The 25,487-nt window shown below is 42.9% G+C and overlaps 1 protein-coding gene across 1 annotated transcript in view; it reads left to right on the forward strand.

Moving 5' to 3' along the window:
- SUCO (SUN domain containing ossification factor) overlaps positions 1-25,487 on the forward strand; it is a 121,723-nt gene that overhangs the window by 27,405 nt on the left and 68,831 nt on the right. Inside the window, exons 2-7 of the mRNA XM_061584762.1 lie at positions 300-408; positions 7,278-7,382; positions 18,193-18,338; positions 20,991-21,131; positions 21,268-21,412; positions 22,962-23,073. Of these exons, the coding sequence (XP_061440746.1) occupies positions 300-408; positions 7,278-7,382; positions 18,193-18,338; positions 20,991-21,131; positions 21,268-21,412; positions 22,962-23,073 (758 nt within the window). The remainder of the gene's footprint in view (positions 1-299; positions 409-7,277; positions 7,383-18,192; positions 18,339-20,990; positions 21,132-21,267; positions 21,413-22,961; positions 23,074-25,487) is intronic.

The raw sequence follows: 25,487 nt of genomic DNA on the forward strand, positions 1-25,487 counted from the left end.
AAACCACCGTTCTTCCTTTGTTTACCTTTTTGGAGATGGGCACAACACTTGCCCATCTCATCTTAGCATGTAGGCCATTCTCCAGGATTTCTCAAAGATGATCCCTCACAATGTGGGTTGCATTTGTGAGGTTGCAAGCAGTTCCCTTTTTGGGCAAAACAGAAGTTGAATTAGTGACTTGTTTTGAGGGGGAGGTGGGGGATTCTTGATCATCCTACCCCTCATGGCACCATCTATGATATGTGTATTTGTCAGTTCATTGGTATTAAATATACATATGGCTGTTACTGTTTTGATAGATTACCCAGCTGGCATGTCTTTTGTAAAGAGAGTCCTTCATCTGCTGCTTCGTATTTTCCAAATGAGAACTGTCCCTTGGCAAACACGGACGAGAGCATCCAGGAAAAGGTAACTGCATGTAGAACAGATGGAGTGGCTTTCTTGGGGAATTGCATACAGTTGTAGCTCTAACACATGATATGGCATGAATAAATGTCTACTTGCAGAAGTCTATAAAGACCAATTTAAATGTAGAGGTAATATTTAAATTAGAAAATTCAAAATGGCACTCTATTTTGTATACTGTATGGAAGCTAAGTTCTTGAAACATAATGACTTTCTAAAACAAAGTTATCAGTGTCTTAAGGTTCATTTGCCATCTCTCTTAAATAAATTTTATTGTTCTGTTGGGTGTTACCCAAAGCATCCTATGTCCCCCAAATGTGAAATGGCCCACTGTGTGCCACCCAAATGCCTCTTCTGACAGTTAGGGCAACCTTCGGAAAAGGCCTGGGATGTGTTGGTGGCAATCCCCCACCCTACATACTAGGGTTTTTGAAGCATCCCCCCAGTAGTTTTTGTATTAATCACCTTTTACAATTGTTTCAAGGCAGTGTACAATTAAACAGCACAAAAAAAAAATGAACACAAAGTCAGCAGAACAAAATTGACATCCATGGCAAAAACCCATTCATCCAGAAAAGGCTACATATGATTGCATTTTGTCTTTGGATATTATGCTTTGGATACAACCCATTGCAAACTGTGAAGTCACTACTAAATAATTCCAGGAGGATTGCCATTATTGTTGCTTTTGCAACACACTGAGTCTTGTGGGATATAAATCTAATAATAAATATATAACTTAAAGAATAACACTTTTGTAATGAGTGATATCCAACATCATGTGATTGGACTCCAAAGGACAGATTTGGAGGGGGCTGCAGGGGGGAGGAGGAGAGGAAGGGAAGTCCCACTCATGGAAAAAATCATTCCGCAGATGGGTTGACCCCGTTGGATGTCACTTTATGACATCAATCCACATAAGCTTATGCCATTATTAATGTTCTTTAAGGTATTTGCTAAATCATTGTAAGATCTTAACCAATTGATTATAATCTCCAGATCACTCTCCTGCTTAGTCTTGCTAGAAAGACACTGCTTAGGAGGTGGTAAAAGTACTCTATTCACACACGTATTTTGACTTTGTCTGATCTTGTACTTTCATTCACTAATAGGCAAAAAACCTTGCAGTGGACATGAGGAGTGTCTCAGTTTGCACAAGATAAAACAGTGGGAGGTGAAATATATTCTAGCAAATTTCTAGGTGTGTTCTATGGTTTTAATTGACCATGACCACCTTTCCTTAAGTGAAGTTGTTTAAGCATAGCAGGCTGAAAACATGCATCTTGGGCAGGCCAAGTTTATTTTTCCAACAGCTAGAGTCATTGCTTAAGTAGCAACATTCTTAAGTAGCAACATATTGTAATCAGTCTGATTTTACATCAAACTGCAGTTTCAGATTCAAGTGTTAATGCACCCAAAATAGAAATAGAACATAACCTCCTGTTTGAAACACAGAAAGGTGTCTCCCCAAAGAATCCTGGGAATCTTTGGGTTCCCCCAAAGAATCCTGGGAAGTGTAGTTCATGAAGGGTGCTAAGAGTTGCTAGGAGATGCCCTGTTCTCCTCGCAGAGCTACAATCCCCAGAAGAGGGGCTGACTGTTAAACCACTCTGGCCAATGGAGCTCTGTTGGGAATAGGAGTCTCCTAACAACTCTCAGCATCCTTCACAAACTACACTTCACAGGATTCTTTGGGGGAAGCTATGACTTGTCTAAAGTGAAATAAAGGTGTGGTGTGGGTGTGGCCCCCGATTAGCCAAGCTGTTGGTCTGGCTTTTAGAACACTGACAGCTGGTTCTTGCTGAGCATGCCTGGTGTTATAATAGATGTCAATGTAAAATTTCTTAAAACAATTAAAAATCAGCCAGGCATTTTTTTAACTTTTAAACTGCAGAAGTTGAAGGTCAATAAAAGGCTTACAGGTACTCTGTGAACATGGCTGATTTTTAATTTCAACAAATTATGAGACCACGGACAGAAAAAAGTCCAACGGGTCTGGATTTTTTTCTCTTGTTTTACATTTTGATCTCTTGGTTCTCTCTGACTGTTGTGTGTATCATCATGAAAACTTAGAGGGTTGCTAAGCGAGCATTTCTGAGTTCATGACTATAATTTTTGTAAGGTTTTGTTTTGTAATGTGCTTATAGGAAGCAGCAGAATGGCATGGGAGGTATTTTCAGTTTGACAATGTGAAATGCGAAAGATCCATGCTGGCTATAGTATACAGCCACTCTTGTGGCTATATAATTATACAATGAGGCTTATTGAATTAAGATCAATGGGCACCTGGAGATTTTTGCTATTAATGCTGTAAACAGACAAAAATGCTATAAATAGACAAAAATAACAGTTCCTCTTGAACCAAGGATATAAACATGGATCTGCAAAAATTGTCAACGTCAATAGCTTTTATGTTTGCAGAAAATGAGTAACACTTTTGCATTTGATGGAGTTTCATGCAAGTGTGTGTAGGTGAATGGTAATAAGAAAATGCTTTGAGAAGGAACTTATTGCTGACTAGACAATGTACTGAGGTGCTGTAGTTGTAGGATGTTGGTCTTGGGGGATTTCAACATCCATGCTGGGGCTGCCTTAAGCGTAGCTCAGGACTTCATGTTTGCCATGACAGTCATGGTCTTGTCTCATTACATCACTGACCCAACATATTTGACAGGGCGTATCAGTGACTTGGTTTTTTTAACCAAGCAGGTGGTTGATGAATTAACAGCTAGGGTAGGGTTGAGATCACCCTGCTGTTGGACTGACCATTTCCTTGTATGGTTTGGACTGGTGGTAGCAGTATCCCCTGCAGGGGTAAAGGAACCATTAGGATGGCCCACCCTCAGAGATTCATGAAATCTGATAGGTTTCTGGTATATGGGAAAGCTCCAGAGATTATTAGTAGTATAATTAGCATTAATTGCCCACCCTTTACCCAGAGGTCCCAGGGTGGGTTACAACAACCTTAAAATATGGTATTAAAAACAACCAGAACCACAAAATAGGGTGGGTCCTAAAAATATACATCCCAAGTCCCAAAGGCCAGGGTAAAGAGATGTGTCTTCAGCATTCACCTAAAGCTATACAGTGAGATTGCTAGAAGCACCTTGGTAGGGAGGGTGTTCCACAACTTAGGAGCTGCCACAGAGAATGCCCTCTCCTGCGCCACCATCCACTGAGCTTCTGAGGGTGGTGGAACTACCAAAAGGGCCTCCTCTGCTGATCTCAACACCCAAGAAGGTCTGTAGGGAAGGAGGCAGTATTTCAGATATTTGGGACCTAACTCATTTAGGGCTTTAAACATTAGCATGACCCCCTTACATTAGGCCCAGCAATGAACTGGCAACCAACGCAGCTGCTTTAAAACAGGAGTTATATGAGATCTGAAAGCAACCACAGCCAATAATTTGGCTGCTGCATTTTGGACCAGTTAAAGTTTGAGTCATCTTCAAAGGCAGCCCCTTGTAGACTGCATTGCAATAATCTAGTCTTGTAGTTACCAGAGCATGCAGTACTGTGGCCAAGTCATCTCTGGCCAAAAGGGGCCAAAGCTGATGAACCAGACAGAGATAGAAAAAGCCACTCCTAGCCACTGGGCCTCCAGAGTCAATGTTGGATTCAGGAGTACCTGCAAGCTGTGAACCTACTCCTTCCAGGGGAGTGCAACCCTGTCCAGAACAGGCTGTCTCTCCACCATCCGAACATGAGAACTCTGGACACATAACACTTCTGTATTTTCAGGATTCAGCCTCAGTTTATTGGCCCACATCCAACCCATCACTGCCTCCAAGTACCAGTCCAGCACCTGAGCTGCCTCTCCTGATTCAGATGGAACGGAGGGATAGAGGCCACTCAGGAACGATTGTGTTGATGGCTCTACGCATCTCACCATTCTGTAGTGAGACAAAGCCTTGATAGGAGCACCAGCCATAGCCATAAAATCTCCCAGAACATTTAGGAATGCATCAGATTCCCTAAGTCTCTGAGGGTGGACCATCTCAGTGGGTCCCTCATGCTTGCAGAATGGAGTAGCTACATTCAGTCCAAACCTTATCAGGGAATGGTCTGCGAGTCCCCCAATCAACAGAGTATTACCAATTTGCTCTGTGGCAAAGACCAGGTTGAGGGCATGCCTAGCTATATATGTTGGGCCACTGATGTATTGAAACAGCTCCATGGTTGTCATGGAGGCCATGAAGTCTTGAGCTGGCCTATTTGAGGCAGCCTCAGTGTGGATATTGATGTCCCCCAGCACCACAGTGAAAGGGTTCTCCAACACCGCATCCCAGACTACATCTGTCAGCTTGGCTAAAGAGGTTGTAGAGAAGCAGCATGGGCAGTACACTAATAACATACCCTTTCTGTCTCTCTGGCCCAACACCACAAGCAATCTCTCCAACCCAGAGACAATGTAGAATGGTCTCCCGGTGAGGAAGATGGAATTTTTGTGGGTGATTGCAGCTCCTCCTCCTGGTATGGTGCTGCACTGAGTACTAGGTGGATACAGCTGGGTTAGCACTGCACTACCAAACTCATCAGGTTGCAGTTATACATGAGTCCGAGTCTGCCCCCTCATCCACAGTCAAATCATGGTTGATAGATGTTTTATTTTGGCAGACCTGGCATTTAACACCACCATCACAAGGCCAGGGTGTCGGCTAACCAGCATTCCCAAATTCTGAAACATAGCAGCCAGAGCAGAGGGAGCTAGGGCTTTAACTAGCCCTCTTCTCCCCACCCCCTGGCATACCTTCACCCACCACCATATCTCCCCCTGTGTATTATCAAAGGGATGGCAGCCCTGCTCCCATCTCTTTCCCCACCCCAATTCCTGGCCAAGGCACATACTTCCATGACCCATCTCTTGAAAAAAATGAATACAGCAGAGGTTTAGCAGCAGGGAGCATCAACATAGGAGACAGTCAAACAAAGAAAACTGTTGGACTTGACTCACACCCCAACTCTCACCTGTGATATACACTTACTTCTTCCCCCAACTCCCACCCCGGAAGGGCACAGTTTCATGCTGAATTGGACTCTCTCCAAGGGCATGAAACCACTTTCCACCAACACACACCACGCTAGAGCACCTCTAGCCTCTTACCCTGGAAATAGTTTAGAGAAAAACATAACAATTCCCCCTGAGGGGGAAAAATAAATCAGTCAGCACCACACATAAAATGTTGCCCTATAAAACTAATTAAAAGGGGATGGGCCCCTCACCATGACCCAAAGAGGTGACCTCTCCCTTTGGTGTCTTCTCTAGTGGCAGCACCACCCACTGTCCCCAGCGGGCTTGGCTTATATCCGCCCCTTCCCCAGCATGACTGCAAGGCCTGCTGGTTTGGAGGAGTGCCTTGGGCAGCTGCAGCCACTCAGGCAGATGGAACACAGCCTCAGCAGGGCCTAATGCCGATGTTAGGTAACTCCCCCAAACAATTGCCTCTTAGAAGCGCTTACTTTTGCAAGGGGGTGGGGACTGATGTTAAGCCCTTCCCACTTGCCATATATCAGCTAGCTGCTTCCCTCCTGCTCATCTGCTGCTGCTGAGGGCTAGATGACGGTTAAAGCAAAAATGGTGCAAGTATTGTAACGAAAGTGACAAGGCACAGGTCAGAGCATAGATCAGAGTTTATAATCACCATTTAGCTGTGTTGTCTATTGTCTCTTTGAATAGCCATCCAGAATAGCTTTTCTGTGTGGTGAATGAGCTGATTTGGCTTCTTTCCACAAAGGATCTCCTGCAGTCCTTGGAAACTTGCTGTGACAAGTTTGCAAAGCACTCATATTCAGGCTGACCTTGACATCTAAGTTAATACAGGTTTGGTGGAGGTGTCTAGAGCACCATCTTGCCTGGTTTGGGATTAGTTTCAGTTGTTGAGCCCTGAGGATATGGACAAGGCACTTCTGATTTCTTTATTTTTTCCAGGCTGTAATCTTGACCCTTGCCTGTCTTGTGACAGCTAGCTGGAGAGAATTGACTGGGGAAATATATGGGGTGGTTAAGGTCTAATTGCAGGGAGGAGAGCTGGGCCAGCCACATTAAGAAGATGATGATATGCTCTTTTCTCAAAAGGCCTTCTCTGGACTCAGAAGATTGTAATGATTATTGTTGGGTCACAAATGCCTGCTTGTGGGGCAAGGTGCTTGAGAGAGTGGTGGCTAGTTAATTGCAGGTGTGCTTGGAAGATGCTGGATATTTTGATCCATTTCATTCTGGCTTCAGACTTGGTTTTATTCAAGAATATCATATCTGTAACACTGAAGTTCACTTTTTCACTTTTAATGTTGAGATGTGTGTGCATGCAGCCAGTAGGTATCTCAGGTGTGGGAACCTTTGGCCCTCGCAATGTAGCTGAACTACACTGTGCATCATCCCCAGCAACCATGGCCAGTGGCAAGGGATGATGGTAGTTGTGCTTCAGCAATGTCTGGAGGGTCAGAGGGTCCCCATTCCTGAAGTATCTGAACAGAAGTTAAGTATGATGCATGGGGAGAAAGGGAGTTAGTTTGTCTCTTAAAAGGGCTGCAGAGCAGGAATGGTGTGCTACTGGCCCTGTGATGGTGTGTGGGGAAATCGCTGGGTGAAAAAAGTAGCACCTGTTTGTGTGATCACCCAGGACTATATTGAGATCTAGAATTTGATTATCACTGCTCTATATAGACAGTGCCATATTACTGATGTTAATTGGCTTTCAGGTTTTTTTAACTGGTATGGTTCTCATGTTTATATAGTTTGGTGTTTGCAAAATGGTGAAAGATTAGAGTATATTAAACTACTTTTTAGGATTAAAAACTCCTCAGAGTTGGGGTTTCCAAGTGAAAGTTGGCAACTGCACCTATTTAAATATTTTTCTGTATGTTTCCATCAGGAGGAGACTGATGGATCCATTGGAACTCTACCTTTGGAGCACATTGATTCCAGTGTAAACAGCTATCCTGAAGAATGTTTAGTTGACTGTTCAAAACAAAAAGAGGCAAGTCTTTGCTATTTTTGAAAAGTGTTTTTTGTGTGTTGTATCTGCATGTACAACTACATTAGTGTGAAGCAAGGTTGCAGTGTCACTTGATTTATCATCTTCCCTGGTTTTGTAAAGCCCATAAAAGTTACTAGCCTGTAAAATAAATATGATTACTTGGCCAATAACAGGCAAGTCGCTTGCATTTCCATGTTGGTTTCAGAGGAAGAGAAGTTTCCTCCATTGCTAGCATGGGAAGGCAGGCTATGGTTTGTTAGAAGGCCATTTTTTTCTAGCTAGCTATTGAGGCAAACAATTATTGATCACCCCTCTGCTAGCCTGTTTGTTTCCATGCTTGTTGTCGAGGAAGGGCCTTTCCTCCTTGACTAACACAAAACCCAACAGCACTGGCAGAGAAGGAACAGAGAAATTTGTCCTGCCAGCCTGCTCACTTGCCTGTGTGGAGTCCTTGGCTTGATCAACTGGGCCGCAGACCTGCCCCCCAAAAAACTGTTGTCTTGCTGATTCTCCCTAATGTGCACAACCTCTTGAGAAGAGTTGGGGTGAACATGAAGGGGTTAATGGCACTTAGTAGGCTTCATAAATCTCCCACGATGAGCTACTCTAAAGAGTTTATCTGCCCTGCATTGTGTTCATTCTGTAGCCTGCCTCCAGGGCAGTTGCCAGAACAGCTGAGCTGCTGGTGCTTTGTGAGCAGGGCTTTCCTTTTCTGGTAAAGATTTAGACAGGCTGTTTCCTCCCTGCTACGGAGCAACATGATCACTTTTTTTGCGGCAAAGCTCTTTCCCCCCTCTTTATGGGAAATGCATCTTGCGGGTCACTACAAACTTAAGTGTGTTTACTCAGGAGTAAGTCCCATTGAACCCAGTGGGACTTACTCCTCGGTAAGTGCTCATGAGAGTTCTGTGTTTGTTGCTCTTTGTGCGAATTGCTGACCGTTAAGTCTGCAGTGGCGGGTGGTGAGGCAGTGGCACTCAGCCGACCTCTGGCTGCCCATGTCACTGCTGCATATCAGAATGGAGAATGGGAGGGACAAGTCAACACTGAGGTTGGTGTATTGGTGGAGTCATTTTGCCAATCGTTATTGGGTCTGCCCTTAATTCTGTTTTATCCTATTGACTCTTATGGTTCTGTAACTTTTATGTCAGACACAAAAAAAATTGCTGTTATTGGAGAAGAGAATGGTTGAAATCCTGGTTTCATAATGAAAACAAAATACTTAATTCTGTGTTCTCTCAATTTTGGTATGTTTTATTTTTTCATAGTCTCTGTCCAATCCCACATATAGATTTTGCATCTATGCCAATCAACATTGGGAAACTGTAGACGCTAGTCAGTGAAGCATATTTGACTGTACCGGCAGTCCTTCATGCACATGCCCAAATAACTGTGGGCCAAATGTCCCACTCAATTAATTCTTTCCATCAAAACAGTTATGTCTTTGGAAAACTACTTCACAGATTCCTCCTTTGTGTGCCTAGGTGCTCCTAGGCCTATATATTCTCTTTGTTTAATGGTCTTCATTTCTATTTCTGCATTTTAATTTCACCTGAGGGGATCTCCGTGCTATCGGTACTTCTTCTCTGTGTGGGCAAGGCAGCTCTGCCACAGCAGGCACTCCATAAGAAGAGCCCAAGCTGTTGCAGCAAGGAAGAAGCTTCCTCCTTCAAGCAGCGATGACTAAAATTGGGTACCTTGTCCCAGATCCTCCAGGCACATCCTGTGAGGAAAGAGGCTCCACAAAGAGCAGAACCTGCTGATTTCTTTGGAACTGGATTCTATAGAAGAGTCTTTAAAGCAGCCTTTCCCAACCAGTGTGCCTCCAGATGTTGTTGGACCACAACTCCCATCTTTCCTGACCATTGGCAATGCTGGCTGAGGCTGATGGGAGTTGTGGTCCAACAACATCTGGAGGCCCACTGGTTGGGAAAGGCTGCTTTAAAGGATGATGTTGGGCTTTTGTTCATTCCTTGTCTAGAGTGTAGTCTGCAGGAAGGGGGTATTTAATTCACATTGAGTAGCAACAAACAGGAAGAAGAAACTGCACCAGTTGGATGCCTGCCTTCCCAGAATATTGCCTCACATTGCCTTCAGGTGTGTTGTGGGAAGTTGCAGTCTTGTCTGGTAGGGTGTGGTTGCTTTGTGCCTCCTGCAGTGATGAGAGGACAGTTAGTATGCTGCTGGACTTCCTGGCTTGGTTCTGCTGCGTTCTTCTGCTCCTGTCATGCCATTCTCACTCTACAGTGGGAGACTCTGACTCCTCTGTTTTTCTACTGTCCGACTCTGACACCGACTCCTTCATAAATGGCAAATGAATATTGTATTAATATTAATAAATTAATATTAATATTAATAAATTAATATTAATATTAATAAATTAATATTAATATTAAAATATTGGTTTTATTTTGAAGTTGGAGTCATTACATTTCTACCGACTCTGACTCCACCCAAAATGCTTCTGACTCCGACTCTACAGCCTTGGCTTTAACTGTGATGACCTGACAGCTTTACCACCTCATTTACCCTTTCTGTTTTTAATACAGGTCATGCTGTTTTCCCTAGGTTTTGTTCCATTTCATTTCATTTTTAATTTGTATACCGCCTTTGTATATCATTGTACTTGAGAAGCTAGTTTACAACCATAGAAATGACAAAATAGACCAAAAAAACCACTGTCATCGTATAATAATTCAATTAAAAAAAACAATAGGCAAAATTCAAAGATCCATTTCACATATTATCATATTGACAAAATATCCACAAACGACAACAAAACAAAAATACCTTCATCAATTATATTAAATCATTATGGGTACAATCCAACCCCCACCCCTTACACAGGGCTGTAGATCTCTGACCGAGATGAAATAAAAGGAAGATGGAAGAAATACATTGAAGAACTCTGTAAAAGAGATGCAAGGATAACAGATTCATTCACGGAGGACCCATATGATGAAGAACCAGAAATTTAGAATGTGTTGCTCTTAAAATACTTGGAAGAAACAAATCGCCAGGAACAGATGGCATACCAATAGAGTTGCTCCAAGTTACTGAGACTGAATCTGTCCAAATTTTGACAAATTTGTTAACAAATATGGAAAACTGGCCCACAGACTGGACTTGTTCAATATATATCCCAGTTCCAAAGAAAGGGGAACACAGAAAATGCAATAATTATTGAACTATTGCCTTAATATCCCATGCAAGTAAAGTAATGCTCAAGATTCTACAACAAAGGCTCTTACCATATATGGAGCGAGAAATGCCAGATGTCCAAGCTGGATTTAGAAAAGGAAGATGTACCAGAGATCATATCACAAACATACGTTGGATAATGGAATGGACCAAGGCATTTCAGAAGAAAATCACCCTGTGCTTTATAGGTTACAGCAAAGCCTTTGGTTGTGTACATTATGAAAAACTATGGAATGCTTTAAAAGAAATGGGGGTGCCACAGCATCTGATTGTCCTGATGTGCAACCTATACTCTGGACAAGAGGCTACTGTAAGGACAGAATATGGAGAAGCCGATTGGTTCCCAATCGGAAAAGGTGTGAGAGAGGGGTGTATTTTACCACCCTATTTGTTTAATCTATATGCAGAACATATCATACGGAAAGTGGGATTGGACCAAGATGAAGGAGGTGTGAAAACTGGAGGGAGAAATATCAGTAATTTAAGATATGCAGATGATACCATACTATTAGCAGAAACCAGTAATGATTTGAAATGAATGCTGATGAAAGTTAAAGAGGAAAGCACAAAAGCAGGACTACAGTTGAACGTCAAGAAGACTAAAGTAATGACAACAGAAGATTTATGTAACTTTAAAGTTGACAATGAGGACATTGAAGTTTTCAAGGATTATCAATACTTCAGCACAGTCATTAACCAAAATGGAGGTAATACTCAAGAAATCAGAAGAAGGCTAGGACTGGGGAGGGCAACTATGAAATGCAAAGATGTATCACTGACCACTAAAGTCAGGATCATTCAGACTATTGTATTCCCTATCTATGTATGGATGTGAAAGTTGGACAGTGGAAAAAAGCGGGTAAGAGAAAAGTCAATTCAGTTGAAATGTGATGTTAGAGGAGAGGTTTGCACATACCATGGACTGCGAAAAAGACAAATAATTGGGTGTTAGAACAAATTAAACCAGAACTGTCACTAGAAGCTAAAATGATGAAACGGAGGTTTTTATACTTTGGACACATAATGAGAAGACATGATTCACTTGAAAAGACAGTAATGCTGGGAAAAAGGAGTAGAAAAAGAGGGGAAAAGGCAGTTGAAAAAGAGGAAGACCAAACAAGAGATGGATTGATTCCATAAAGAAAGCCATAGACCTAACTTACAAGATCTGAACAGGGTGGTTTATAACAGATGCTATTGGAGGTCGCTGATTCATAAGGTCGCCATAAGTCATAATCGACTTGAAGGCACATAACAACAAACAGAAGTATAGTTTCCAAATCATGTGAAGTTCCCCTCTATTCACCAATGGTTAGGCCTCATCCTGAGTACTGCATCCTGTTCTGGACACTGCACTTTAAGAAGGATGCAGACAAACTGGAATGGGTTCAGAGGAGGGCAACAAGGATGCTCAGAGGACGGAAGCAAAGCCCTGTGAGGAGAGTCTGAAAGAACTGGGCATGTTTAGAAGACTGAGGGGAGATATGACAGTACTCTTCAGGTACTTGAAAGGTTGCCATACAGAGGAGGGCCAGGATGTCTTCTCAGTCATTTGAGAGTGCAGGGCTCGGAATAATGGGCTCAAGTTGCAGGAAGCCAGTTTTTGACTGAACATCAGGAAAAACTTCCCAACTGTTAGAGCATTATGACAATGGAACCAATTACCTAGGGAGGAAGTGGGCTCTCCTACACTGGAGGCACTGAAGAGGCAGCTGGACAGTCACCTGTTGGGTGTGCTTTAATTTGGATTCCTGCATTGAGCAGGGGGTTGGACTTGATTGCCTTATAGGACCCTTCCAACTCTGTGACTTAGCCACAGGGGTACTTTGTCCAGGAACAAACTTTGGGACCCTGCAGAAATCTCTGGAAAAAAATTTAAGCATCTGACTCACCTGGTCATGAAACACCTCACCTGGGTCCCCAAATGAGTCTTTATACTATACCACTGTTCCATACTCTCTCCTTTATCCATGGCCCACAAGATAGAAGACAAGGTCAGGCCCAGTGGGATATGACGAACTGATGGACAAGGGCTTGCCTTGCTGCAGGGAGACTGCAGGACCAGAGTTCTACTTGGAGGTGTCTATTCAAGAGGAGGAGGCACCGGTTACATCTTGTAGCCTATCTCAGGGAAGTGTGATTTTAGCTGTACAAGCATAAACCTTTTTGCTAGTTCAGCAGTTCCCAGTAGGTCTCTCTTGGGTAGCTCTACTTCCAGCTCCTGTTGGTTTTGCATCCAGGTTGACTGTTGTTCCATTCCTTGCACCTGATTGGACCTTCCTCAGCTTTGAGAGTTGCCTCTGCACAAAGGCACTGTGCAGAGCTGCTACTACTACTACATAGTGCACCGCACTTGGACCCCAGTACAAGGAGCTGGCCTTGGACAGAGACGTCTTTGTTATCCTTTTCAACAAGCAGTCGTTTTGCAGTCATGTGGCAGTGGGCAAGGGGTCACTGGGAGATGCTTTCTCTGCAAGTGGAATAGATGTGTTCACCCCATCTTTATTATTTAAAACATTTATATACTGCTTGATTATATGGACTTTTTAGTGCTGTCCATTTCTCTTCAATCCCACTGATAATTGCAAGAATAACCAAAATATGTCAGCACAGGACAGAATGCATTTGCATCATTTCTTCGTGGTCAAGGAAGGCTCTTCTGTTTTTCCAGCTGACTTTTTGCCATCAGCTGGAGGACTCAGACTAGAACCAAGGTCAGATTTTCTACCCAGATGTCCTGTGCCTCAAGCAGAATGGCAGATCTGATCCTGTTATCGTTCCTAGATGTGGTAACACAAGTATTGGAAGCAGCATGCAAACTATCAAGAGCCTCCTACTTGGGCAAATGATCTTGGGTTTTTAAGCTGTGATGTAAAATAGATGTAACCCTTTGGCCTGACAGTAGTGGATCGCAAGTTGAACATGACCCAGCAGTGTGATGCTGCGGCAAAAAAGGCAAACGCGGTTTTGGGCTGCATCAACAGAGCTATAGTTTCCAGGTCGAGGGAAGTAATAGTCCCACTATATTCTGCATTAGTCAGGCCTCATCTGGAATACTGCGTTCAGTTCTGGGCGCCTCATTTTAAGAAAGATATAGACAAGTTAGAGCGGGTTCAGAAGAGGGCGACGAGGATGATAGCCGGTATGGAGAACAAGTCTTATGAGGAAAGGTTGAAGGAACTTGGCATGTTCAGTCTGGTGAAGAGAAGGCTGAGGGGTGACATGGTTGCACTCTTTAAGTACCTGAAGGGCTGTCACATAGAGGAGGGTACAGATTTGTTCACTGCTGCCCCAGAGGGTAGGACTAGGTCTACTGGTTTTAAGTTGCAGGAGCGTAGATTCAGATTGGACATTAGAAGGAACTTCTTGACAGTAAGGGCAGTTCGGCAATGGAACCGACTGCCTAGGGAGGTGGTGGGATCCCCTTCGCTGGATGTCTTCAAGCAGAGGCTGGACAGCTATCTGTGGGAGATGCTCTAGCTGTGGATTTCCTGCTGTGAGCAGGGAGTTGGACTTGATGGCCTACAAGGCCCCTTCCAACTCTATGATTCTATGATTCTATCCTGTGCTTACTGTGCTTGTAGCAGTTGAAGACCATTCCTTCAGAATCCACTTTTCCACTGTGCTGTTTACAATTGCATTGTTTTTCACCTATTTGTTAAAGTTTATAAAAAGTTTGTTTAGCCTTTTACCTCCCTATCAGGCTGGTCCACCTCTGTGGAATCTTGGTTGTTTTCACCTAGTTATTGGCAAAGCCCTTTGAACCATTGGCCACCTGTGGTCTTTGGCTGCTCACCTTCAAGGCTGCTTTTCTGCTAGCAATTTATCTCTACAATAAAGGCTAATGAATTATGTGCTTTACCTAGCCCTTCATAGAGATACAGTGCTTAAACATTATCTTCAGAAATGTAGTTTGGGCATTCATTTAGAACCAAAATAGCATGCTCATTGTTCTGCCTGAATCCCCAGGTTTTTACATAAATGGAGTAGCTCTGCTTTGCTACGACCCTGGTCTCTCTCTGCTATAAGGGTTCTTGAATTCAAGTTGGTATAAACAATATTTTGTGCCCTGAGCCTGTTCTGCCGTTAAAATATGTAGAGTGGGTTGGCTGCTAATCCTATTTATGCACAGTCTGTGAGAGCTACCCAATGAGAGCTATTGCACCATCGAAGGTGTTCTCGAGGAGGTCTCTGTTCCTAAACTTATGCTTCTACTGAGTTGCAGCAGTCTACTTTCATTAAGCACTGTGCATTAGATGTATGGGTGTGACCAGATGCCTCCTTTGGACTGGCTGAGCTCTCTTGCCTAAAGTCACTTGTCCTGGCTCCAGGTAAGGGAACTTACTATTCTCCCTTTTGTGTGCCTGCACAGACCATGCAGAAGAAAGGTAGATTACTTACCTGTAGCTCAAGTAGTCATCTGTGCAGTCACACAACCAGTCTTCCTTCCCCACTGCAGTTGGGTTCTCCGAGCTGCTTTCTCTCTGACTTTCTTCTGATGTGCTGTGGCAGTCTATTAGGAACTGAGTGGAAAGCAGGGGTCACACACGCCTCTGAGATGCTTCTGGAGGACTGGGAGTGGTCCTACTGTCAAAAAACGTTTGTTGCGCAGCTCATAAGAACATAAGAAGAGCCTGCTGGATCAGGCCAGTGGCCCATCTAGTCCAGCGTCCTGTTCTCACAGTGGCCAACCAGGTGCCTGGGGGAAGCCTGCAAGCAGGACCCGAGTACAAGATCACTCTCCCCTCCTGAGTTTTCCGGCAACTGGTTTTCAGAAGCATGCTGCCTCTGACTAGGGTGGCACAGCACAACCATCATGGCTAGTAGCCATTGATAGCCCAGTCCTCCATGAATTTGTCTAATCTTCTTTTAAAGCCATCCAAGCTGGTGGCCATTACTGCATCTTGTGGGAGCAAATTCCATAGTTTAACTATGTGCTGAGTAAAGAAATACTTCCTTTTGTCTGTCCTGAATCTTCCAACATTCAGCTTCTTTGAATGTCCACGAGTTCTAGTATTATGAGAGAGGGAGAAGAACTTTTCTCTATCCACTTTCTCGATGCCATGCATAATTTTATACACTTCTATCATGTCTCCTCTGACCCGCCTTTTCTCTAAACTAAAAAGCCCCAAATGCTGCAACCTTTCCTCGTAAGGGAGTCGCTCCATCCCCTTGATCATTCTGGTTGCCCTCTTCTGAACCTTTTCCAACTCTAGAATATCCTTTTTGAGATGAGGCGACCAGAACTGTACACAGTATTCCAAATGTGGCCGCACCATAGATTTATACAACGGCATTATGATATCGGCTGTTTTATTTTTAACACCTTTCCTAATTATTGCTAGCATGGAATTTGCCTTTTTCACAGCTGCCGCACACTGGGTCGACATTTTCATCGTGCTATCCACTACAACCCCGAGGTCTCTCTCCTGGTCGGTCACCGCCAGTTCAGACCCCATGAGCGTATATGTGAAATTCAGATTTTTTGCTCCAATATGCATAATTGTACACTTGTTTATATTGAATTGCATTTGCCATTTTTCCGCCCATTCACTCAGTTTGGAGAGGTCTTTTTGGAGCTCTTCGCAATCCCTTTTTGTTTTAACAACGCTGAACAATTTAGTGTCGTCAGCAAACTTGGCCACTTCACTGCTCACTCCTAATTCTAGGTCATTAATGAACAAATTAATGTTAAAAAGAAAGCTGAAAAACAAAGTCCAGAGGGTCACATCACTCAAAAATGCTTGGAAGTTGTTTAAAAACACTATATTAGAAGCTCAACTGGAGTGCATACCGCAGATCAGAAATGTACCGCCAGGGCCAAGAAGATGCCAGCATGGTTAACGAGCAAAGTCAAGGAAGCTCTTAGAGGCAAAAAGTCTTCCTTCAGAAAATGGAAGTCTTGTCCGAATGAAGAAAATAAAAAAGAACACAAATTCTGGCAAAAGAAATGCAAGAAGACAATAAGGGATGCTAAAAAAGAATTTGAGGAGCACATTGCTAAGAACATAAAAACCAACAATAAAAATTCTATAAATACATTCAAAGCAGGAGACCATCTAGGGAGGCGATTGGACCCTTGGATGATAAGGGAGTCAAAGGTGTACTAAAGAACGATAAGGAGATTGCAGAGAAGCTAAATGAATTCTTTGCATCTGTCTTCACAGTGGAAGATATATGGCAGATCCCTGAACCTGAACTAACATTTGCAGGAAGGGATTCTGAGGAACTGAGACAAATAGTGGTAACGAGAGAGGAAGTTCTAGGCTTAATGGACAATATAAAAACTGACAAATCACCGGGCCCGGATGGCATCCACCCGAGAGTTCTCAAAGAACTCAAAGGTGAAATTGCTGATCTGCTAACTAAAATATGTAACTTGTCCCTCGGGTCCTCCTCCATGCCTGAGGACTGGAAAGTGGCAAATGTAACGCCAATCTTCAAAAAGGGATCCAGAGGGGATCCCGGAAATTACAGGCCAGTTAGCTTAACTTCTGTCCCTGGAAAACTGGTAGAAAGTATTATTAAAGCTAGATTAACTAAGCACATAGAAGAATAAGCCTTGCTGAAGCAGAGCCAGCATGGCTTCTGCAAGGGAAAGTCCTGTCTCAGTAACCGATTAGAATTCTTTGAGAGTGTCAACAAGCATATAGATAGAGGTGATCCAGTGGACATAGCATACTTAGACTTTCAAAAAGCGTTTGACAAGGTACCTCACCAAAGACTTCTGAGGAAGCTTAGCAGTCATGGAATAAGAGGAGAGGTCCTCTTGTGGATAAGGAATTGGTTAAGAAGCAGAAAGCAGAGAGTAGGAATAAACGGGCAGTTCTCCCAATGGAGGACTGTAGAAAGTGGAGTCCCTCAAGGATCGGTATTGGGACCTGTACTTTTCAACTTGTTCATTAATGACCTAGAATTAGCTCTAGGAGGTTTTTAATATTGCTGTACACAGGTGCAGAGCCTACCTGCAGATAACTGTCCACAGACCTGCAGTTATAGGCAAGCAACCTGTTTCTTTATTGATGCTATAAAAATACATTTTTGTTTACATTAAACATTTTGTTTAATGTCACTCTTCTATTGTTAAAGTCATATGTAAATTGATCAGTTAAAATGTCTTTAATCGGCTTGCAGCCTAGTATGGAATTTGGAGAAACAAAGTTTTTTAGATAAGACGTAAGGATTTTATGAATGCTCATTTCCTTTGCTTAAATTGCACAATGTTTCCCTCAGTTGTCTGCACTGTAGGAGTCTGCTGGCAATATGAAAACAAGGAACACCTGAATTCTCCACAAGGAGCCTTAAGTATTGGGTAGGCTAATCCAGTTGAGCCCCCCCCCCTGGTGAAACAAATACATCCTTAAAATATAATTTTGGATATTTAGTTTGAGTAAAGCTGAGCCACTTGATTATCACTGTGAACATTATTAAGACTTAAAGCTTAGTTTTTACTGTTCTCCCTTTTCACACTTTACGTGTGGTTGGCTTACCACGTGGAACAGTGGACTTGAGACTTGACTCTTCATTTCTGTGGTCTGAGTAGTTAGCAATTTTGCAAAATTGTAGATGCTGTAAATGATTCTAAAGTGTATAATGACTTTTTTAACAGAGCATGGAGATGAGGGAATTGAGGACACCTGAAGTTGAGGCACAGTCTTCAGTGGATTCAAAGGAAGATTCTTTTCGTATATCGGGTATCCCTGAGAATACTTTCAGCATATCTACCTCGGAGATCTCACCAGTCTCTCTGCCCAAGTAAGCTATTCCATTTTTGTTCCTTTTTGCATCATATTGTATCATACATCAAGAGGTATTTCACTGCTTGGAGTGGCTTTTTGATCAAGCAGTTTATAATTTTTCGATTTTTATTTTTACCTTGCATCTGTTCCAAACAAACTGGAAAAAACAGTAGGGGAGGGAACCAGCTGCCCCCCCCCATGCACTTCTGTTTCTAAACCACCTAGCATGAACTGGGTAGGAGATGCAACTTGAGGACAACAAGCTGATTACAAAAGCTACTTTCATGTCACCTGTGGGGAAGTCCACTAGGCAAACCTTGATACACAGTTCACCCTGGGCAATTAAAGCAGGGAATTGCTCTTGGTTTCTCTGCTGACCTTTCCCAGGAGTCCCACAGGGGGCTTAGAACACTGTAAATTCAGGCCAGCATTCAATTGCAGAGCAGCCATGGTCAAGTGGGCCAGTTGGCGTTGCAGGTTCTGGTTATCAGCCATCATGGCTTGGAGCATCTGGTTAACTGTTCCCACTGCCACCACAGCTGCTTCTATCTCTGACATGGCACTGGTGAGGAAAAGGTTGTGACAGATTCAAATTCAGGACTGATATTTTTAATCCACAGCTTAGTACAGGATTGGGATATAGATCAGATTGCATATCACACAGCATTCAGGTCACAGCAAGGCATAACTAGGCATGGCTACTACACAAGTGAAGATGTCACAACATCTGAGATGCCCCCAGAACCCCCTAATAAAAGTATGGGGTGGGTATGACTACTTGCGCGGGACTTGTGTCCCATCTTGGGACCAGGCAAGCAAGCAGGTGCTCCTTTCGGGTGGCTGATTAGCAGATTCGTTGTGTTCACGCCTGCTCAACCTCCTGCATGTCCTTGATGACTAGGGTGGAGACTTGGTCAGCTTATCCCCCAGCTCCATCTCTGCCCTCCTCTCCAGCTGAGGACATGTCAGCCATGGGAGGTGGTCCAGGCAGTGGTCCAGCTGCTGAGGGCAGGGTTTGGTGCTGGATAGAGAGCCCACCATCCTCCATCTCAATCAATGCTTCTGGGGAGGGACTGTTAGCAGATCACAAGACCCCTCCCAAGTATCTTCTTCCAACACTCCCAGACCATGGTGCCATCTTCCCTGGATCCCTCCTCCAACCAGTCCTGCCAAGCATTTTCCATGGGGCTCATGTTCATAACAGTCATACAGTGGGAGAAAATCTAATGTAACACTAAAACATACTTGGTGTGTGTGTGTGTGAAAAGAACATCAAGGAGGTGACATTCTCACCTTCATGGCAACTTCCTTTGGTGTTGCCCTCTTGGAGTCAGCCTGCTTGCAGTGTGGCAGCGAGTAATTTATAGCTCCAGGGACTAGCATCCAGAAATGGCCTCCAGCTGCAAACAATTTTAAATGCTTTTCATCCAAGCATCAGTCCTTCCTGCAGAAAACAGGCAGAGGAAAAGAGGCAGATAAAAGCTATTGGGAATTTGGGGGCAGGTATAGACATGAAGACCTCTCTCTCAATTCCAGTTCCACCTCGCTGTAAGTCCTCAGCCTGGAGTCAGCATCCAGTGCTGGGGTGGAGGGGCAGCCAGCAATGTATAGCTCCAGTATCCAGGAGCTAGTAGATATGTGTATAAAATATAGTAGCAATATTTTTCAGGAATACACCACTTCAATCCCAGAAAAGGGTTTAAGCGCTAAAACTAGCTTAAATCAAGTCCTGATATTAGCTTGCAGCAATTATCCTTTAGAATGGACCTAATATGCAACTAGATTATCAACTTGATCAGCTAATCCAGAAACTTACTAAAGCTAACAAAAAGTAAGGTAAGGCCAACAGGGAAATAGAAAAAAAGAGGTAGAGATTAAATAAATAGGGTGAAGGGTTGGTTGTGGTCGATGATAACCAGCATGAGGTGGGGAGCATTTTATGGCAGTAAATTATTGTTTTGACCATGAGAAATCTTGTCCAAATTTCTACTTAGTGTCCACCTGTGCATCTTGAGTATTGTCCTAGTTCATCATCATCATCATCACTTTATTGTATTGGACTAAAAGACATTACAAACCTGTTGTCCTAGTTAATATTCCTTCTCACTCTTGGCAGTCTGCTGCCCTGCCCACCCATTCCCCCCCCCCCAAAAAAAACTTGAATATTGGAAGCACAATAACAAATACCTATTTCTGCTGGCATCATTAAGGCCTCATTCAAATCCTGTACTGAAGTTGGAATCATACTTGAGCAGCAATCATACTTGCACCTTTAAAAAGTTTTGACGTTTTCCTTTGCATATGTCTAGGATACGCCTGGTTTGCTGTCTAATGCAGCCTTGTAAATAAGCCCACAAAAGTTACTACCCTGCAAACTACTGTACTGCCCTTAATGGGGGCTGGGAGATGAGGGACTAATTGCTGCAGCTCATTCCACTTCTATGCTGGGCTCAGAGGAGGGTGCTTCCCTCCTCTGGCAGCTTACTTGGCTTTGGGGCTGGGGGTCCACCAGCCCATTTGCTCACCAACATGCAGTTCCTTTTCTCCTGTGGCTTGCAGCCAGGTGCGTAGATACAAGGCTGCTTTAATGCATGAGTGTGTTAGCAGTTCCAGAAGAGCATTAGCAGTTCCAGAGAAGTAAAATATGTTTGTGGGTTTTTTTGTTTAGTGCAATAGAAAATTCCAGTGCTGATATCCCTGTAGCTAGCTCTGCTGAAGTTGAACAGTTAGAACCTGACTGTGACATTGGTGGAGCACTTGAGGCTGACCTTCATAGTGAGCCTTCCTCTCTTGGCACTTCACCAGAGAGGTGAGTATTACAAAAAAAACTGTTACCATTTGTTTGCTATTCTATCTCTGAGAGTTCTGTGCTTCCCATTTTATGTATTGGTGTGAAAAATATTTAAGTTGTGTGTCAGGAGTGTCTAATGTTGGCATATTTTCAGCCTTGTAGGTCAACATATAGAAAATATATCTTCACATAGAAAAGGAAAGATGACTAAATCAGAATTTGAACCTAAAGTTACTGCATCTGAGCAGAAGACTGCTCCAAAACCTGCACTCAATGCTTCGGGTAACATTAGAGGGGAGGTATGTGACATAATCTAAAATGTCTTGATGAAATGTGAATAATTCAAGTAAATGTTGATCTCTCACAGTAAACATCAAAGAATTTTTTCTCTCAACATAGTTTGGTTATTCTTTATTGTAATTTTTCTCACTGCTTGCTTTAGATAGACAGGTGCTTAAATTTACCACCTCTGTTAATAGCTCTATTTTAGCTATTAGCAGATGATGTTTCAGATTTCGGATGTGGGAAATACCAAACACAGCTATTGATTTTATTTTAACATTACTCATCCACCTTACTGTGAAAGCACATTCGAGTATAAAGATAAGTAGTATGGTTAAAAACAAACAGAACATTCAGAATGTAGCAACCACCCAGCAGGAAAATATCACAAAAACAACACAGCAGCCAGCAAATAAAATGCACCATCCCAGATACTGAACAGAAATGCTTGTTGGGATAAGCTGGCTAGTTCTAGCTTCACCACTACCTTTGAGCTGAACGGCTGTCAGTGGCGGAGTGATGGACCCAAGTTCCAGATTTGGTTGTTTACTGGAAGAGCTTCAGTTGCATAGACTCCCATATGTCTATTCTAGTGTAGAGACAAACCTGGAAGTTTGGTCCATCATTTTGCTCTGACAGTAATCTGGCTCCAATGTAGTGGTGTAACTAACCGCAAGATAGGATACTATATTATAAAAATATTGCCTAAATAAAGTGTGTGTTAAGGACCACATCCTTAACAACTAATTTCCCAGCATTTTGGAATGTGAGAAAACATGGAAACTGTTAAACTGAAAGTTTTTCTGTCAGTTGAATCTAAACAGTGGTTTAATGTTGTGTGCAAGTTAGGCCATAGTATATTACAGAAATGCATTCTGGAATATAGAGAATATGGCTTATCCTTTTTATGATTTTAAAGAACAAAAATGAAACAAAGTAGAAGGGTCAGTGACATTACAAAACAATAAAGGTCTTTTTTTCTTTTCTTACCGTAAATATAAAATAGCTTTCTCCAAACTGGTGCCTTTCAGATGTTTTGGATTCCAGCTCCCATTATCCCTGGACATTGGCCATCATTGCTGTCCTGGGCTCCTACTGGGAGGAAAGATGGGATATAAATCTAATAAATAAATAAAGTCTTGGTTGGGACTGATGGGATTTGTAATCCAGAACATCTGGAGGATAGCAGTTTGCAGGTAGCTATACTATCTTGCATGTTTTGGTGTCTGCAATGTTGTAAATGACTGGATTAATATCTTCACAATAGTCAGTAACAAAATATCTTAAGTTCTCAAAAGTGTATGTCTGTTCTGCAGGAGACGTTTGATTCTTCTCTCTAACAGGTGCTAGTTATTTCTCCCCAGTAGATACCTCCCAAACACAAACTGTTTTGCCATTTTGTTTTGCAACAGCACTGCAATACAGCAGAACGGTCAATCTGACATTTGGCCCACTGGTGATAATTTGGCTTTCAATGTTTGGTTCTTTAACTCTTACATAGTTTTGGTGCTTAATTTATTGCAAATCTTGATCATTTGTTAATATCTGAAAACCTGACACTTGCAGAGAAAAGCAGGAGAAATTGACCCAACTTCTGTAATAACCCCAAAGGATCCAGGAGATATTCCCACATTTGACGAATGGAAAAAACAGGTTATGGAAGTGGAAAAAGAAAAGAGTGAGTTCCAGTTTTTTCCCCTCCCTTAAAATTCCAGTATTTACTACTGACTGGTTTTCTTACTTTATTTATTTTTTATTAATTTATACCCCACCTTTCTCTTCATGATAGAAACCCAAGATAGCTTACATATGGTTCCCAGGCGGTCTCCCACCCAGGCACTGACCAGACCTGACCCTGCTTAGCTTCCTTTTAAAGGAAGAGACTTTGGTTTTATTTACAACACTCATTTTTTTTATTAATTCATTTAGGCAAGAGATGAGTTGTGGTTTTAAGACGCATTTCCCAAGATCATTGTTTCTCAAACAGTGGGCTGAGACCTACCAGTGGACCCTGGGCCACTTTCAGATGGGCTTCAGTGAGTGTCACAGCCTGCCCAGTGCCTCTTCAGTTGCCTGCCCCTCCTTTTAACCATACCATAGCCTTTTGTTAATATCTGGAAACCAGTGCCAGCTCCAGCAAGTCGTTGCATGCCAAATAAAGGTGGCCAGGAAACAGGAGTTCAGGGGGAAAAAGAAGGCCTCCATCCCCTGAGGAGAAAGGGCCAGAGGAGGTCCCGGCCCACTGTTTGAGAAACACTGAACTAGTCTTTAAAGTGCTACTGGACTGTTGTTTCATTTCTGCTGTAAGCCATGGCTAGTTGACTACTCCTTTCATTTAAAGTATACCAGGCCTATTTTTTGTGTTCTTACTCTTTAAAGGTGTAAAGACAAGCCAGTTGGCTTACTGGGAAGAATAATGTTCAGGCGATATTCTACCCAATCAAAGTGACATGAAGCCTAAGGAATTCAACTTGAGCAGAGAAAGACATGATTAAAAATTATGAGCTTCAGAAATAAATGGCATGAACATGCAGAGAATGCATCTATCTCCAATGAGGAATCTCTGTTCATATTAATAAGATGATTTACCAACAGTAACTCCAGCCTGAAATATAAATTGTTAATTGCAAGGCAGCCACATGATATGGGGAATCATTGCTATACTTTTACCAGAATGCCAAACAAAAAGCTGAAGTGGCTCTAGCACCAACAGATAGTAGTCACTGTAATGTTAAGGGAATCCAGTCACTGTTTTATGTGTACTCTGGATATTCTGTTCAGGGCCTAGACTACTGAGTTTTTTTGTAAAACCTATACTGGAACTAAGCTGGATTCTGGTGAACTAAAACACATAAAACAGTGACTGGATTCCCTTAACATTACAGTGACTACTATGTGTTGGTGCTAGAGCCACTTCTGCTTTTTTTGTAAATAATTGGGTGTTAGAACAAATTAAACCAGAACTGTCACTAGAATCTAAAATGATGAAACTGAGGTTATCAAAGAGGAAGGCCGAACAAGAGATGGATTGATGCCATAAAGAAAACCACAGACCTGAACTTACAAGATCTGAACAGGGTGGTCCATGAGATGCTATTGCAGGTCACTGATTCATAGGGTTACCATAAGTCGTAATTGAGTTGAAGGCACATAACAACAACAAGGTCTAGGCCCTGAGGCAGTTGAAGAGAGAGATTTCTCATGGGCTTTTCTCGTGCTTAATGCATGTTCCAGTTTGTTTTAAATAAAATGATTTGGTCACTATCCATCATATAAAGAATACACATTACAATCATTACAGTATTGTGCACTCAGTCTCCCCTCACCAAACTTGTGCAATATATAATCCTAGGTCAAATGAAGCTTTAAACACACCCACAGCTCTTCTCAGACTCTTTTATATGGTATTCCTGATTGTGCATCTGTATTAACAAGTTGCCAGGCTCATAGCATACATTGCTGACCAAAAAACAGAGTGTCTCAGCATGTTTAAAGAAAGAGAGCCTGCCGTTGTCCTGCCCAGAGTGCAAGACACGAGTCGGAGGCGAGACTGGAATTAATTCTTGTTTTATTAGAGTTACGGTTACATCAAAAGCAGTGCACTTCATAGACTTAACTATGCTAACTCACTACTGTCCTTAACTAACCTACATAGGCATACTCTGCAGCGTATGAAGAAAGTTGACTCAGCACCCCAATTGGGGGCACCACCTTAAGTAGGGAAGGTCTTTGCTTGTAATCTCTGACTCCTCCAAAGTTCCACCTTCTGGCTGACCTGCTTCTCATGGCGTCTCGCATGGGGCAAAGGAGGGTGAGCCTCCACCTGCTCATCTGACAGTACAGGTTCGATAGGTGCTGGCTCAGCTTCAGGAGGCGGGGAAGCGTTTGAAGTGCCGGGCGGGGGTCCTGGGGAGGTGGACTTGGCACACACGTGCCAGGTCATCCCCCAACGGCTCTGTTGGGGTGCCTGTAGGTGGAGTGAGGTCTGGTTTGGCGGGAGGACTGTCCGTGGGAACTGGTAGACCATCGACTGCACCCCCTCCCTCATTGTCGTTGAAAACCATCTATCTCTGATTCCTCCCCCTGCTCTAT

Source organism: Rhineura floridana, chromosome 1 (genome assembly GCF_030035675.1).
Source record: "Rhineura floridana isolate rRhiFlo1 chromosome 1, rRhiFlo1.hap2, whole genome shotgun sequence".
Classification (NCBI taxonomy): domain Eukaryota; kingdom Metazoa; phylum Chordata; class Lepidosauria; order Squamata; family Rhineuridae; genus Rhineura; species Rhineura floridana.